Genomic DNA, 16,564 nt, shown 5'->3' with positions numbered 1-16,564 from the left:
ATCAGGCTCCTCCATCTTCTTTATCATTTTTTAATTGTTGTTTAAGAACAGTTGTTTCTATTTTCCCATCACCACTTTCCCCACCCCATCTACCCCCACTCCTTACCCTCAATCCTACTCCCCTTTGGCTTTGTCTAGGGGTCCTTTATGTATGTTCAGTGATGAACCTTTCTCTTCTTTCCCTCATTATTCCCCTCCCTCCAGCCCTGTGGTTACTGTCAGTTTTTTATTTATTTCAATATCTTTAAATTTTTTTTTATTTCAATGTCTCTGGTTATATTTTGCTTACTTGTTTCTATTGTTGATTAGGCTCCACATATAGGTGAGATCATATGGTATTTATTTTCCGTCACCTGACTGATTTCACTTAGCATAATGCTCTCTAATTCCATCCATGCTGTTGTAATAGGTAGGAGCTTCTTCTTTCTTTCTGCTGTGTGGCATTCCATTGTGTAAATGTACAAGAGTTTTTTGATCCATTCATTTACTGATGGGCACCTAGGTTGCTTCCAACACCTGGCTATTGTAAATTGTTCTGCTCTGAACATTGGGGTGAACAGGTTCTTTTGAGTTGGTATTTCATGATTCTTAGGATATTATCCCAGGGGTGGAATTGCCGAGTCAAAAGGCAGACTTATTTTTAGCTTTTTGGGGAAAATGACTTCACACCACAAAGACGAAAAATCCAATTAAAAAAATGGACAAAGGACCTGAACAGACACTTCTCTAAGGTGGACATACACAGCACCTAGGGACACATGAAAAGATATTCAACATCATTAGCCATGAAAGAGATTCATATTAAAACCACAATGAAATAACTCTTTGCACAGAATGACCATCAGAAAGAAAGAAACAAACAAACAGTAAGTGCTGCTGAGATTGTGGAGAAAAAGGAACTCTAGTACATTGTTGGTGAGAATGCAGACTGGTGCAGCCACTGTAGAAAATAGTATAGAATTATAGCAACAAGAAAAATAAAGCACCTAAGAAATTCTAAGCAAGGAGGTAAAAGATCTGTACTCAGAAAACTACACAACATTGAAAAAATAAATTAAGGAAAACACAAGTAAATGGGAGCATATACCATGTTCATAGATGGGAAGAATTAACATCATCAAAATGTCTATACTACCCAAGGCAATTTATAGATTCAACACAATCCCTGTTAAAATACCAATGACATATTTCAGAGATATGGAATGAACATATTGAAAATTTATATGGAACCATAAACAACCACGAATAGCTACAGTAATTTTGAGAAAGAATAACACAGTAGGAGGGATCACAATAGGTGACCTTAAAGTATACTACAAAGCTACTGTAATCAAAACAGTCTGGTACTGACATAAGAACAGACATATAGATCAATGGAACAGAATAGAAAGCCCAGAAATAAACCCATGTCTCTATGATTTTTCTTCATCTTCTTTTTTAAAAATTGAAGGTAGAAATTTTATTTATCTTTTTTTTCTACAAATTTTAGTTCAGTTCACACAATGACATTCTATTGAAAATTTCCCGATGTCATAAAATTTGACCTTAATGATACAATAAATATTTTTTGATTTCCTGTTTTTCATTTTTATTATTGTTTTTCAAGTACAATTGTCTTCATTTTCACCTGCCCCACCCATTGCAGCCTCACACCCTCAAATCTACCCTCTTTGGCTTTGTCCATGTGTCCTCTCTACATCTTCCTTGATGTACCTTCCCCTACATTTCCCCATTATCCCTCTCCCCATCCCCTGTGGTTACTGTCAGTTTGTTCTTTCTTTTTTTTTAGGATTTTAATTTTTATTTAGTTATTTTTCAAGTACAGTTTTCTTTATTTCAATATTTCTGGTTATGTTTCAAAGGCAGGTTCCTTTGTTTATTTCCTGTGTGTCTCAATGCTTCCTCCTAGAGGACAGAGGTAGACTTGCAGCCAGTGTCAGATGCTGCACAAGGATGCTGACTGGTGGAGAGTGAGTCCAATGAAAAGGCAGGCATTGTCCAGTGTCAGAAGAAATGACCTACCATGGGGATGTGCTATTTTAGATAGAGCTCTGTGCTTTCAAGTGTTCAAAGGAAGGGCCTAGTAAAAGTTCTCCTGAGGTTTTTGAGAGGCTGGCCCGAAGGGTTTATCTCCAAAGTGCCCAGTGTGTCCTTCATCACTACATTGGGGTGCTGCATATAAGTCATTTCTGTGTCCCTCTCTGCCCACTGGGCCCAGAAGCTGGAAGAGCTCCACAGGAATACTTAACCAGGGACCCTGTATTCTTTTGCTAGGGGCAGAGAGGTTCTCATAGAAACCTGAGCTCTTTGATATAGAAGCAACCACAGATTATGGGTTCTCCTGTCCCATTCTGCATAGGAAGTTTTCCTTGTTCTCTAGGACATCATGATCCAGAGAGATATCTTCAGAAACACCAGGCGGGTGCCCCAAAGACCAGGAACTCTGGGAATGAAAAGTCATTCCTGATTCCTATAAGGTCAGGGTATGCATGTTCCTTCCACATTTGTCAGTAACTCTTCCAGGGGTTGAGGATCCAGAGTTTCTGTCAGACCAGGTGTCTGTGAGAACAGACAAAACACAGACCCTGGGTGATGAGACAACTCACAAGGTGGATCTGTGGAAGGCTGTGATTTTAAGGGGAATAAAATGGATTCCAACCCCCACTGTTAGGGGGATCCTGTCCTTTCTTCTTACTGTATGAGAAGCCTGAACCTAGGATGTCCTCAAACAGGCAATGGTCTTTTGTCATACTGACACCAATGCCTTTGTGTCTATGAAAACATCATTTGACTGCAAGAGTCACACAGAGTAACAGCCTTCCATTGTGTGCTTCCCCTTATCAATTTAATGAGCATTCACAGAGCTTTAGTGATGTGTCAGGCTCTTGGCTGGGCCCTGGAAACTCCGAGGAGAATAAAACATGTGTGGGCCTTGTGCTTATCAAGTTTGCCTTGTAATAGAGACAGGGTCTCAGATAAATAAATCATGGCTCCAGGGGATTAGTTATATTTCAGCAAAGGGGCATGAAAGAAAAATTTGGGTGCACACACAGCATGTACTTGACTCTTAGCTGGTCTGGGGATCATAGAGAGAACTTTTGACAAAGTGACCTCTTTGCTGCCCCCTGAAGAATTTGTGGCCATTTTACCCTTGAGAAACAGAGGCTGTTAAGAATAAAACAGCTGCCTGCAGAGGACTCACTTTTGGTGAGCTGATATTTGACTAGATGGAGGAGCAGAAAGAGTCTGCTCCCCTGGATGAGGAGCTTGAAGAGTTAGGAAGAACGTGTTAGATATTTTTGAGGTTGGGCTCTGCTGGGCTGTGGGTGCTGCTCTGTTGGGGTTAGCCATGCCCCAGAAAGTATCCAGCCTGCAGAGTAATTCTGCCACAGTCTGGTGGGGAAGCAGAAAAGTGGATAAGAAGATGTCATGTTACAGTTAGTTTTCTTTTAATTTTGTACTTTCTATTCAACTATACTTTAGACAATATTCACATGTATATATAATTTTAATATATTTTTTCCAATTTTTAAAAATATATTTTACTGATTATGTCGTTACAGTTGTTCTATTCCCCCCTTCATTCCCCTCCACCCTGCACACCCCTCCTCAACCATTCCCCCCTTTAGTTTATGACCACGTGTCTCAAGTTCTTTAGATTCTATGTCTCCCCTACTATTCTTGCCCTCCCCCTATCTATTTTCTACCTACCATCTATGCTACTTATTTTCTGTATCTTCTCCCCCCTTCTTCTTTTCCAACTCCCCTGTTGCTAACCCTCCATGTGATCTTCATTTCTATGGTTCTGCTTCTGATCTAGCTATCCTCTTAGTTTGCTTTTGTTTTAGGTGTGGTTGTTAGTAACTGTGAGTTTGCTGTCCTTTCACTGTTCATCTTTTTTATCTTCTTTTTCTTAAATAAGTCCCTTTAACATTTCATATAATAAGGGCTTGGTAATGATGAACTCCTTGAATTTGATCTTATCTGAGAAGCACTTTATCTGCCCTTCCATTCTAAATGAAAGCTTTTCTGGGTAGAGTAATCTTGGTTGTAGGTCTTTGGATTTCATGATTTGGAATACCTCTTTCCAGCCCCTTCTTGCCTGTAAGGTCTCTTTTGAGAAATCCGCTGACAGTCTGATGGGGACTCCTTTGTAGGTGACTGTCCCCTTATGTCTTGCTGCTTCTAGGATTCTCTTCTTCATTTTAGTCTTGGCTAATGTAATTATGATGTGCCTTTGTGTGTTCCTTTTTGGGTCCAACTTCTTTGGGACTCTCTGAGCTTCCTGGACTTCCTGGAAGTCTATTTCCTTTGCCACATTGGGGAAGTTCTCCTTTATTATTTGCTCAAATAAGTTTTCCACTGGTGGCTGTTCCTCTTCCCCTCCTGTCACCCCTATAATTCGGATGCTGGAACGTTTAAAGATGTCCTGGAGGTTCCTAAGTCTCTCCTCATTTTTTTGAATTCTTGTTTCTACATTCTTATCTGTTTGGTCATTTTTTTCCTCTTTGTGCTCCACTCCTTTGATTTGGGTCCCAGTTTCCTTTCCATTACTATTGGTTTCCTGTGCATTTCCATTCATTTCAATTAGTTTAGCCTTCATATGTTCCTCTAATTTGTGACTAAAATCAACCAGTTCTGTGAGGATCCCGATTACCAGTGTTTTGAACTGTGCATCTGAAAGTTTGGCTATTTCTTCATCACTTAGATTTATTGGCTCTGGGGCTCTAAGTTCTTCTTGAGGCATGTTTCGATCTGTTCGTGCCGGTTTGGCTGAAGGGTTTGTTGTTGTCATACTTCTGTGAAGTTCAGTTTTCTGTGGTTTTGGCTGTGTTTTTGGTGCTAAGACTTTGTTGTTTTTAAACTTGGTTGTGGGAGGAGGCAGTGCCTCCACCTATGCCTCCATCTTGGTGCAAGTCCTAATTTTAATATATTTTTGAATTACAATATAATATAATATATTGAATATAATATTTTAATATATTTTTGAATTACAATAGAATACATTTTTGAATTACAATGGAATATAATATATTGAAAGCATACAACTTATTATTTTTTTCTGATGCATGCACCAGATAATTTGTCACAATTAAAGACCATGTCCCTTACTACTAATGTCTTTTCATGGCCTCTTGTGATCTCTTTATTCTCCATCTCTCCACCTTCTTTTTTTAGTGTTAATACAACTCTCATCAGCTTCTTTTATTATAAATTCATATACATTTTCAGGATTTTCCAAATTTTTTATCATGAAGTTTGTAATTTTACATATATATAAAATATATAATTTGATATCAGGCATTGTGTTCCCTCCTACTTCGTTCTTTTTTCTCAAAATTACTGATGCTATTCAGGGTCATTTATGGTTCCATGTATATTTTTAAGTGTTTGTTCTATATCTGTATAATATGTCATTGGTATTTTGATAGAGAATGTGTTGTATCTATAGATTGCCTTGGATAGTACAGGCATTTTGATGATGTTAATTTTTCCACTCCATGAACATGTTATATAGTTCCAGTTATTTGTGTCTTCCTTAATTTCTTTCTTCACTGTTGTGTAGTTTTCTGAGTACAGGTCTTTTACTTGTGTTGTTAAATTTATTCCTAAATATTTTATTTTTTGTTGCTATAGTAGATGGAATGTCTTTCCTAATTTCTGCATCTGATATCCCATTGTTGGTGTACAAAAATGCCTTTGATTTCTGAATGCTGACCTTGTGTCCTGCCATTTTTCCAAATTCATTTATTAGGCTGAGAATTTTTTTGGTGGAGTTTATGCGGTTTTCTATGTATACTAGCATGTCATCTGCAAACAGTGACAGCTTTACTTCATCCTTTCCAATCTGGATGCCCTTTATTTATTTTTGTTTTCTTGTCTAAACACAGTGGCTAGAACTTCCAATACTATGTTTCATAGAAGTGGTAAAAGTGGACATTCTTGTCTTGTACCTGATCTTAGTGGGAAAGCTTTTAGTTTCTACCTGTTGAGTGTGGTATTGACTATAGGCTTCCCATATATGGCCTTTATTATGTTGAAGTATGCTCCCTCTACTCCCACTTGGCTAAGTGTTTTAATAATAAGTGGCTACTGTAACTTATCAAATGCTTTTATAGTATCTATTGATATGATAATGTGTTTTTTGTTTTTCACATTGTTTATATGGTGTTTTACATTTATTGATTTGTGTCTATTATACCATCCTCACATCCTTGGGATGAATCTCAATTCATCATGTTGTATGATCTTTTTAATGTATTGGTAGATGTGGTTTGTTAATATTTTTTGAGGATTTTTGAATCTATGTTCATCAGCAATATTGGCCTGTAGTGTTCTTTCTTTTTTGTGTCTTTATCTGGTTTTGGAATTAGGACAATACTGGTCTCACAAAGGAGTTTATAGTCTTCCCTCTTCTTGGATTTTTTTAATAGTCTGAGAATAATAGGGGCTAGCTCTTCCTTAAATGTTTTGTAAAATTCTCCTGTGAAACCATCTTGTTCAGGGCTTTTGTGTGTTGGGAGTCTTTTGATTACTGCTTCAATTTCACTAGCTGATATCTGTCTATTCAGGCTTTCTGTTTTTTAACTCAGTTTAAAAAACTGAGGATTATATATTTTTAAAAAACTGGAGGGTTATATATTTCTAGGAATTTGTCTATTTTATCCAGGTTCAAATTTCTTGGCATATATTTGTTCATAGTAATTTTATATGATCTGTGTTGGTTGTAGTTTCACTTGTTTCATTTCTGGTTTTATTCATTTGGGTCATGTCTCTTATTTTTATTTTTTTATGACTCTGGTTAAAGGCTTGTTGATTTTCGTTTTCTTTTTAAAGAAGCATGTTTTAGATTATTGATACTTTGGATTGTTATTTTAAGTTCTACATCATTTAATTCTGCTCTGCTCCTGATTATGTCCTTCCTTCTACTCTCTCTGGAATTTTAACAGCCTCTTGACATTAGGAAGCTTCACCCTCACACCTCACCTGCAATCTCCCTAGTTTTGGGTGATGTCCTGTTCTCTAAGAGATAACAAAATAGCCATCAGGTCAAACTTAGCTTCATAAAGAGTGCGTTAATTTGCAGCTCTGCGGACATCAGTCTTTTTTTTTTTTTTAAAGATTTTATTTATTTATCTTTAGAGGGGAAGGGAAGGAGAGAGGGAGAGAAACATCAATGTATGGTTGCCTTTCGGGTGTCCCCTGCTGGGAACTGGCCTGCAGGGAACGGGCCTGCAACCCTGGCATGTGCCCTGACTGGGAATCGAACCGCGATTGTCTGGTTCGCAGGCCCGCGCTCAATCCACTGAGCTACACCAGCCAGGGCGACATCAGTCTTAACTAGCACATTTGAATCAATCCTTATTTGTATTACTGATGATTACAATGATATTCTATTAATAAATTTGACAGAATAATGCTAAACTTATGCAAATAAATTACTGTCATGAAAATAAGAATACTCAAGAAGACGTTAGAATTTAGGGAAAGAAGTGAAACAGAGAGAAAGAGATCAGTGTTACTACCCACATATGTGTCTTTTAGCTGCTTTTTGTTGTCCACAACAGTGTCCAGGTGCCCTCCACATGACCCCCTGCAAAAGGACAGAAATAGGATTTCTGCAAGCTCATTCCATGCTCCTACTGGTCATCATATAACAACTGGCCATACTTCGAGGGACAAGGTGTCTTTTGCACTGTAAAGATGGTGCAGGTCAGACCAACCAAATGTGAGATCTAATGTAAAATGTAACCATAAGTCAAATAAAAGGATAATGTCAGCTTTTATTATTGAGCATTTATTGACTCAATGTAAGTGTTCTATTTTTTTAATTTTCACAACAAATCTATGCAAAAACAGCAAAAGGTTTATTCAGAGTTTAATAACAGGTGAAGATAGAAACATCATTTATATTTTAGGCCCAGATTGAGGGGCTCACATTCAAAGAAATTATGGGGTTGCTGGCATCACATTGAACATTCCCATATCATTTCTCCTGAGAAGGTCTATGGTGAAGGTTATGTGGCCACAGGACAGCATCAACCTCTTAAAGAGCCATAGGTCCTTGTGGTTGTAAAACCACTGAGTGGAGCTTACAACTGTGTAGCAGCAAGAAGCACAGTGTCCAAATTGTTTGTGACTGGGGTTGCTGGCTAGAATGTTGGCACTCTCATAGGCTCTGTACAAAAAGAGGTTGTGGCTGATAGAGAGTGGTCTTGGGACCTGGGGTCACTATGCACCTTCTGACATCTCAGCCACTCACACTCCACAGTTAAGTTTGTAAAGGTCATCTGAGGATGGTTTTCAACTCTGCAGAAAAATGATTGCCTTTGTTGAGATGACAATGTATAAAGAGAGGTATGGATATCTTCTCTGACCCCAGATTACTCCAGAGTGGATTCTGAAATGTTCTCGTGGACATCTCCGTACTTTCAGCACAGAAAAACCCTATTTAGCCATGTGTCCTATAACATCAACATTGGGTGAATTTTTTCTTTCAAAGCCTATCATTGATCTTTTCCTAGAAGTTATCTGACTTTAAAAATATCAGGTCCCACTCCTCATAAATGTTTGTGTATTCAATCCACTGTGCCACACCAGCCAGGTGTTATGCCTTCTTATATCCCCTGGAAGCACCCTGGTTTCTAAAGTCCATCTGGCCTAGAGATCTGTGTAAGATTTTGATGTATGGTCAAAAGCAAAGAGCCAACAAAGCTCAAGACAATTAAGAAAATAATGTCTATTTTTTAATACTGTGCATCCTATTTGTGGACCACCTGTGAGACAGGCATACAGAATTTATAAAAATGCTAACAAAAGCCAAGATTGTGTTTTGTAATGTGGGTGCACCTCAGAGGTCTCTGATTGATCATAAGGCAGTAAAGGCATTGGGTGCACATGACCAAGAACCAGGGACACACCCAATTGTCTTTTTAAGGAGTCATATTCCACACACAGTTAAGGGTTTTTTTTTTTGTAGATTTTATTTATTTATTTCTAGAAAGAGGGGAAGGGAGGGAGAAATAGAGGGAGAGAAACATCAGTGTGTGGTTGCCTCTTGCAAGCCCCCTGACTGGCTCACAACCCAGGTATGTGCCCTGACTGGGAATTGAACTGGTGACTTTTTGATTCACAGGCCAGCTCCCAATCCATTGAACTACACCAGCCAGGGCTCAAAGTTTCCAATATTATTAATAAAAGAACAGAAATGCACTGAACTTACGGAAATAGTTCTATTGACATATAAATAAGAATACCCAGGACCTTAGAAATCTCTTGAAAGACGTCAAAGAGAAAGACAAAGATCTGTCGCTACTCACATGGGGGTCCTCTTGTCCACCCCCATTGTCTACGACCATGACCAAGTGCCTCCACATATTTTCATGGAGAAGAAACACTGCTCAAATTCTATGAGCTCATCACCTGCTCCCACTGGTTATTATTACATGACCACTCCTCATCCTCTGGAGGGCACAATGTCACCTCCAAGGGAACAAATGATACTAACCCGAGATGAGAATTGGTATGAAAAGTGACCTTAGTTAAAAAATAATGACAATGTATGCTCACATTTTTTTGTGTTTATTGATTTAATGCAAATCTTTTAAGTGAAAGATTCAGAAATAATCTATTACAAATAATGCAAAAAATTTAATTAGGATTTAATAACATAGGAGGAAAGAAGGGTCATTTAAATTTCACATTCAGCTTAAGGGGACAGCTTTCAGTAGACATGATGGGGTTTGAGACTTCACATTGGTAAATCCCAGCATCTTCCCTCTTGACAGGGTCTATGGTGAGTCTTTGGTGGTCTGCAGACACTTTCATTCGATCCCTTAAATGCAGTTTCATGCCATTGAACAACCAGTCAATGAAGAGTCCATTTGTATTGCAGGTAAAGACCACGGTATCCTTATTCTCTGTGACTGTGGTGTTGCTGGCTACAAGGGTGGCTCTTATCACAGGCTCTGTGCAGAAACAGGGAATGTTACTGATTAAGGATGGGCTTGAGACTTAAGAATAGAGCCATGCTGCTCACTCAGATCTCAGCCACTCGCAACCCACATTGAGCTGTATAATGGCCACCAGAGTATGTTCCCAACATTTACAGAAGAATAATTGTCTAAGTTCAGGTGAAATTATGTAAGGAGAGAGCTTCAGCTACTCTCTGGCCCCATATAACCCAGGGTGATTCCATACATATTCCCTCAGTCATCTCTGTTAGCAACTCACAAAACCCCTTCCCAGCCCATACATCCAATAACCTCATCATCAGATAGAACTTTTTCGCTCATGAGCTTTTATTGATCTTTTCCCAGTACTTCTTTTTTTTCCCCACAAAACATCAGGTCCTGCTCCTTAGTTAAACTTTTATCCATGTTGTGGAAAGCAGGCTTACCACCATATCCATCTCTGGAGCCAAAGAAGTTTACAGTAAGTGGAAAAGTACTTAGCTTCTGTTAAATAATTTATTAGGCAGTAAAGACTGTTCAATGGAGAGATGACAGTCTTTTCAACAAACTGTGTTACATAGCAATATTTGCATGCAGACAAGTGACATGGGTCACTGTCTGACACCACACACAAAAATTCAGTCAAAGAGATAAAATTCTAGAGGTTAGACCCAAACCTATAAAATGCTTAGAAAAAAATTATAGGGAGAAGCACTATGACTTTGATTTGGCAATGAGTTTTATGAATATGAAACTAATAACAAAGCTAAAAAATAGACAATTTGGATTTTGTTAAGAGGAAAATTTTTTCTTCATCAAAAAACAGAAGTCGAAAGGGGACATATGAAATTGGAGAAAATATTTTGCAAATCATATGGAAAATAAAAGGTTAATATCTAGAATATACAAACAAATCTATAATTCAACAGCCACCGCAAGACCAAATAAACTGACTTAAAACGGGACAAAACACTTAAATAGATATTTCTCCAGAGCATATATACAACTTGCCAATAGACACAGAAAAAATGCTTACCACCACTATTAGTTACAAAAATGAAAATCAAAACTCTCCAGGTTGCATTTGTTGCTTGTGATGTTGGTGTGGTTAACTTTTCTCTGAAGGCAAGAGAAAAAAATTGTCCTGTATAGTACATTCGTTTCTCCAAAATTTATTCAACCAGAGTTGGCATTTCTCACCTCTCACTCAACTTCAGTCTTTGAAATAACAAGGCAGGTCTGTGTATCACATGACAAATGCATGGAAATCTGAGCACTCGCATAATATATGGCCTTCAGCTATATGTCTGGGGGAAAGTACAGGCTTTCTCAAGTGTCATTTACTTGTCAGCATTTGGTTATGGAAAGACATAAGACTGGGACTGAGATACACCCCTGTACTTCCGGTTCTTCAATGACCAGCTTAATGTCTGATTGATCAGAAGCATTTTCTTGCAGCTTCACAGACTTCTGTTGCCCATTTGAGGTGTGTTTGTATGAAACACTGTTCTCAGGACATCCTAGAGACTAGGTTTGAGCAGAAATAATGCATAAAGATCAGAAGCAAGAATTACTCAGGCCTCTGGCCCAAGAGGTGTGGCAGGTCTTTCAAGGTGAGTGTGACTGAAATGAACCAGTGAGTCAATAAATAATAGAGCAGGATCCAATAAATGATTTAGGAAAGAGGAAAAAGGACAGGCAGTAGCTGATTATGGCAACACAGCTATGTTCTCTGCCCTTGTTCATTAGTCATTTTCTCTTCCCTGAGGACAGGTGAGGACTTGTGCAAATGCAAAACTAGTGTCTTATAGCAAGTCAGGAGCATGGACTTGCTGAAATTCTGTCACTTGTGGGCGATTTGTATTAGATGGCTATGGGATAGAAATTTGGGAAAAAACTGAAATTTCTCTGTATGTGAAAATTATCATTAACACCACAGAGCCTAAGACAATTTTCAAGAAAGACTATTTTATTAGAGAAAAGAAAAGCATCTGAAATAATGGTCCTAGTTCCTGGAGGCACAGAAAGCCTGTTCCTCATGGCAAGAATTTAAAGGACTCTGTATCCAGGTTCCAAGGTCTGGAGAAATTTTGGATCATTCATTCATTCATTCAATCACTATTTATTTCTTCCTATTTTATCAAAAGCAACTAAGTGTTTGTTACATGTTGCTCCCTCAATTTGTTTCAGGAGTAGAGTGGGGAGTAGGGAGTTGAGAAGGCAAAGTCTTTCCTTTATATCTGCTGGGGGTGACTCCACCAAAACAGGAAGCAAATAAGTAAGTGATGTCAACTCCACTGCAGGGAGGTGTGGATAGTTTACCTGAGGGGCAGACCTGTGCATTGACTTTAATTGTTAGTGAAGGTAATTTGGTTCTAGAGTAAAAATACATTATTTACCCTTTTTTTCACTGCAGAGATGAAACTGTATTTCTATGAGCTCAAGATACCTAAGACAAAAGTATCTGCACCAATTCATTATTTTAAGAAGCCAAAGACACCCTCATATGATCTCCAAGGTAGGGGAATTAGGTCTGTTGCTACAAACAGACCTCGAGAGACTCTGATCAGCTGCTCATATTCTGTGTGACTCTGCTTTAGTGACTGTATCTCCCAGTGCCTCAGCTTATTCTCAGTGAATACTTGGCTGCCAAGTGGTCAGTGTATGAACTGTAAAATACTTACAGTGTCTGACCGAAACCTTGGAAGAAAAGAGCTGCTCAAATAAGGGGAATCTGTTATTGATCGACTCCAAGAGTGAATACCCTGGGCTGATTCCTAGTAAATGAGGAGCTTCCAGGAGCATCTTTCTTTCTCAGTTTGTTTCTGGGGATGCTGAATTTCTTCTGAATCTTCCTAAATGCCCCAGGACAGTCAGCTATTTCCAAGGATGTTGTCTAACTGTGCTCTCCACACACAGACTCAAGTGATACCAAACTCCATTTCTACCAAGATGTGGTTCTTAGACCGGAGCCCTGACTGGTGACCACCTCAGAAGCCTTGTGAACCCATTAAACCATTACACACTTTTCCCTTTGGAAGAGGCCCAACCCAACCTGGCACAGGCTCACCAGATTCCCTGGATTCAAGATTCCAGGGACAGTGTTCTGGAGAGGGGTCTCTCAGCTGAGCTCTGTGTGAATTTCAGGAGGCCCTCAGACCATGATGTGATCTACTACATCAGGGTCATTGTCAGGGTCAAGTTCATAAGAAGGTGCTCAGGGAGCTTAATTGAAACTGGTTTCCCTCTCCTGAATTATTCTCATTAGACTGATCCTTCTGTCTGCATTGAGTGTCTGCAGGGCTGCAAGTTGGGAAGGAAACTGAGATCTTGGGAAGTTTGTCTACAGTCTGTGTGTCCAGCACTAAATGCCAAAATCCAACTCGAAACAAAATGCGGAGCAGCATGAAGACAGAGTTCAGGGCTGTCTGTCCTGTGTGTGAAACAGAATTCACCCCACCTGACACCCAGAAGTCAGAGAGCAATCACTCACCATATACAGTAAGCCTTCCAAATCCTATTTCCTTTTTTGAATCTTGAAGGAAGATTACTATAGTGTACATTCCTGCATCAGTTTTGGAGACCTTCTTTATCAGCAAGGATCCATCAAAGTTTATTTCCTCTCGACCACTAGATGCAGGACCTTTTATATTCCTTCTTATGCTTCTTTCATAATATTCAAGTATACGTTTGTATTTTGCACCTTCCCCTTTAAACCACATGAAGCCTTCAGAATTGGGAGGCTTATTGCGGATGTGTAGAATCACATCCTTCCCTTCGGCAGCATAGGTCGACACAATAGCGAGTTGGGCTGTGGTGGGCTGGCACCAGAAGGTTAAGAGTGACACTAGGAAATAAGACAAAAATAAGATCTATGTTTGTATGTATTCATTGTGAGGGAAAGATGAGTCCCTGAATCCTGAGCAGGTCTCTTTATCTCTCAGCCTTGGTCTTCATGTTAGTGTGCACCTCCCATTGTCAAGGTCAACAGCATGGCCCCCATTACTTCAGAACCTCCGAAGCTGGTATTTTGTTCTGTTTCAAATACTCTTTTCCAGGTTTTTTTAAAAAATATTTTATTATTTATTTATCTTTAGAGAGGAAGGGGGGGAAGGAGAGAGGGAGAGAAACATCAATGTATGGTTGCCTTTTGTGCGTCCCCTGCTGGGAACTGGCCTGCAGGGAACTGGCCTGCAACCCAGGCATGTGCCCTGACTGGTAATCGAACCGCGATCGTGTGGTTCGCAGGCCCGCCCTCAATCCACTGAGCTACACCAGCCAGGGCTCCAGGTATTTTTTTGCTCACTCCCTCACTGTGCTAGTATTCCTTATGATACTCAGGCATTTTTGAGAGACACCTTTCCTGGCTACCTTCTCTAAAAATCTTGCTTTCACTTTTTGATCAGACCCTATTCTGCTTTGTTTCATGGCACCTGTGGATAACTGACATCGCATCTAGATCCTTCCTTTTCCCTCTTCCTCCTGAACATGGGCTCAAGGAAATCAGGGCCTTTCTCATCTTGTACTTCCAGTGACTGCAATGGGAAGCAAATACATGGAGTGAAATGAATGAGCAATCCCAGGGTTGTACCATGTGAGGTGTATTTGACCATTTCTGAAGTTGATGGTAAAGACAATGTCTAGCACCCCTCGTTAGGTATTTTTCTGGTGTTTTCTGACATAAATCATTATTATTATTATTATCTGTTTTCATAATTCAATAGTCAATGTTGACTAAGAGGAAATGAACAGCAGTTGAGGTTTTTCTGCCTCTCACCACTTCCAGATTATGAGATTTTCCTCTTACTGAGCTCCCTTCCCTGCCCTACTCTGCTCCTTGTCCTTCATCCTCAGGTCCAAACAGAAGCCTTTCCTCTTTTCTCAGAGCACTGGTCTCTTCAGCAGACTCCCAGCCTGTCTCTGTGTCAGATCCTTAGTCTACTCCAAGGAATTGCCTTCTACTTACCGGCTACCAGGAGTCCTTGCCAGTGGACAAGTCCTCTGTGGGTAGAGACTGACAGGGATCCCATGGTGTCTGCTGTCTTCTCTGTGGCTGCCACTTTGAGAGAAGCTCGAGGTTCGGCTGTGAGAAGCTCACAGCCACCTTTGCCCAGAAGGGTGCAAGTTGCTATGTGTTCTTCCTGTGGGCTGAGCTTTATACAGGGGCATGTTTGCTATTCTTGTCATGTGAGCTGGGGGCAGGGTTTATGCCCAGGACCCTCCCACTCCCTGCCCTCATTCTGCCACCCTTGCCCCTACTTACCAGTACTGCTCTTCTATATTTTGGATTCCTGGGAACTCCTGAGGCATCTCAACACCACACAGATGCACGCACAGGCACAAATGCACACAGGCATATAAACACACTCAAACACCCACTCTCATGCAGTGTTTGGGAAAGCACAAGCCTGGAGTTACCTGGTTTCAGGCATTCTCACAGCTCCCTGTCAGGTGTGCAGTAGCCTGTCTCATAGTCCTCTTTCTATCACATTTGCCCCTTCCCTTCAGAGCAGGTGTTCTTGAGCTAAGTCAGAAAAACCTGTCATAGTGATATCTCCCTTGCCTGCATCAGGTCACCTATGAAACTTAGTTATCATCGCAATGTCCAGCTGACACCTTAAAAATGCAGCTTCAACAGCTGTCCAGCTTGCTAATGTTGGTGCCCATTCAAAATGAGATCTCTTAATATGAAGGTAGAACCACCCCTCCTGCTCTCCTGTGCACAGGGGAAGTCCCCAGGCCCTGTTAAACTGCAGATTCTGACTTGGCAGGAGTGTGGTGGGTCAGAGACTTTGCATCTGAGAAGCTATCAGGAGAGGTTGATCCTACTGACCTGTGGAGCTCACTTGCAATAGCAAGGCTGATAGGGCATCACTGAGAGGATATCCCACTCACGCCAGCACTGGCCTCTGCTGCATCTTTGTCTTGGGTCTGTCATTGCTGCAGAGAGACATCCGGGTGTCATAAAAAATTAGGGATTATTTCTATTTGTGACACATAAACCCAACCAGGAATCTAGTTTTCTTCACGTTCTCAGATGTTCTGAGAAGGTTTTATTTCCTTCCAGCAGGCAGGTCACAGAGATGACTCTAGGGGTGAGAATGGGTCAAGCTTGATGATAATTGCAGAAGAGACCCTTCTTCTATCTCAAGTTGCCCCCCAGACTGGCTTTTGCTTTCAGGGAAAAAGATTCAAAACCAGAGGTCTCAATAAAACCTGCAGTTTTGGGGTCTGAAGTGGGAGGTGTTCTGAGTGTCCCAGGAAGAAAGGACTGTGAGGAAAGGTCAGGTGCCTGTAGGCTTTCTGGTCATAGAGGGATGAATTCAGGTAGACTATTCCTCTCCATGTCCATTTATTGGACCTGTCCTTGTGCTTCCTGACTCTTGAGACAACTGAGTTCTTCCTGGGAGGCTTCCTTGTGGTCAGAGGACTTGCCCAGGGATGATGCCAGGCTTGGGGTACAGAGCAGCAAAGAAACCATGATGGAGGTGGTGCTCTCAGACACTGTCAAAGTAAGAAATGTTCAAACCTGAAAGCAATGTAATGAATTGATCTGAGCTAAACTAACCTCATATGCCTGGGAGAAAGGACTCAAATCCTGTGTGGAAATA

At 40.2% G+C, this 16,564-nt stretch overlaps 1 protein-coding gene across 1 annotated transcript; it reads right to left on the bottom strand.

Moving 5' to 3' along the window:
• Positions 1-9,648: 9,648 nt before the first annotated feature.
• Positions 9,649-15,062, bottom strand: LOC128625923 (carcinoembryonic antigen-related cell adhesion molecule 21-like). Its single transcript, XM_053655743.1, has 3 exons — positions 14,920-15,062; positions 13,447-13,800; positions 9,649-9,968 (listed from the first exon to the last, which is right to left on the bottom strand). Exons 1-3 carry the CDS (start codon positions 14,981-14,983, stop codon positions 9,688-9,690), a joined length of 699 nt encoding a protein of 232 aa, XP_053511718.1. The 5' UTR covers positions 14,984-15,062; the 3' UTR covers positions 9,649-9,687.
• Positions 15,063-16,564: the final 1,502 nt, after the last annotated feature.

Source organism: Artibeus jamaicensis, unplaced genomic scaffold (genome assembly GCF_021234435.1).
Source record: "Artibeus jamaicensis isolate MK-2021 breed Jamaican fruit bat unplaced genomic scaffold, CSHL_Jam_final scaffold_11, whole genome shotgun sequence".
Lineage (NCBI taxonomy): Eukaryota > Metazoa > Chordata > Mammalia > Chiroptera > Phyllostomidae > Artibeus > Artibeus jamaicensis.
Note: the sequence above shows the minus strand (reverse complement) of the source record. Positions and strands in the feature narration are given on the sequence as shown.

What these genes read in the sequence shown, in the direction of transcription:
- LOC128625923 (XM_053655743.1), bottom strand. Translation starts at nt 14,983, where the DNA reads ATGGGATCCCTGTCAGTCTCTACCCACAGAGGACTTGTCCACTGGCAA. An exon ending in GCAAGGACTCCTGGTAGCCG is followed by an intron (nt 13,801 to 14,919) that starts GTAAGTAGAAGG and finishes CTTATTTCCTAG; the next exon opens with TGTCACTCTTAACCTTCTGG. An exon ending in TGGAAGGCTTACTGTATATG is followed by an intron (nt 9,969 to 13,446) that starts GTGAGTGATTGC and finishes GTTTCTGCACAG; the next exon opens with AGCCTGTGATAAGAGCCACC.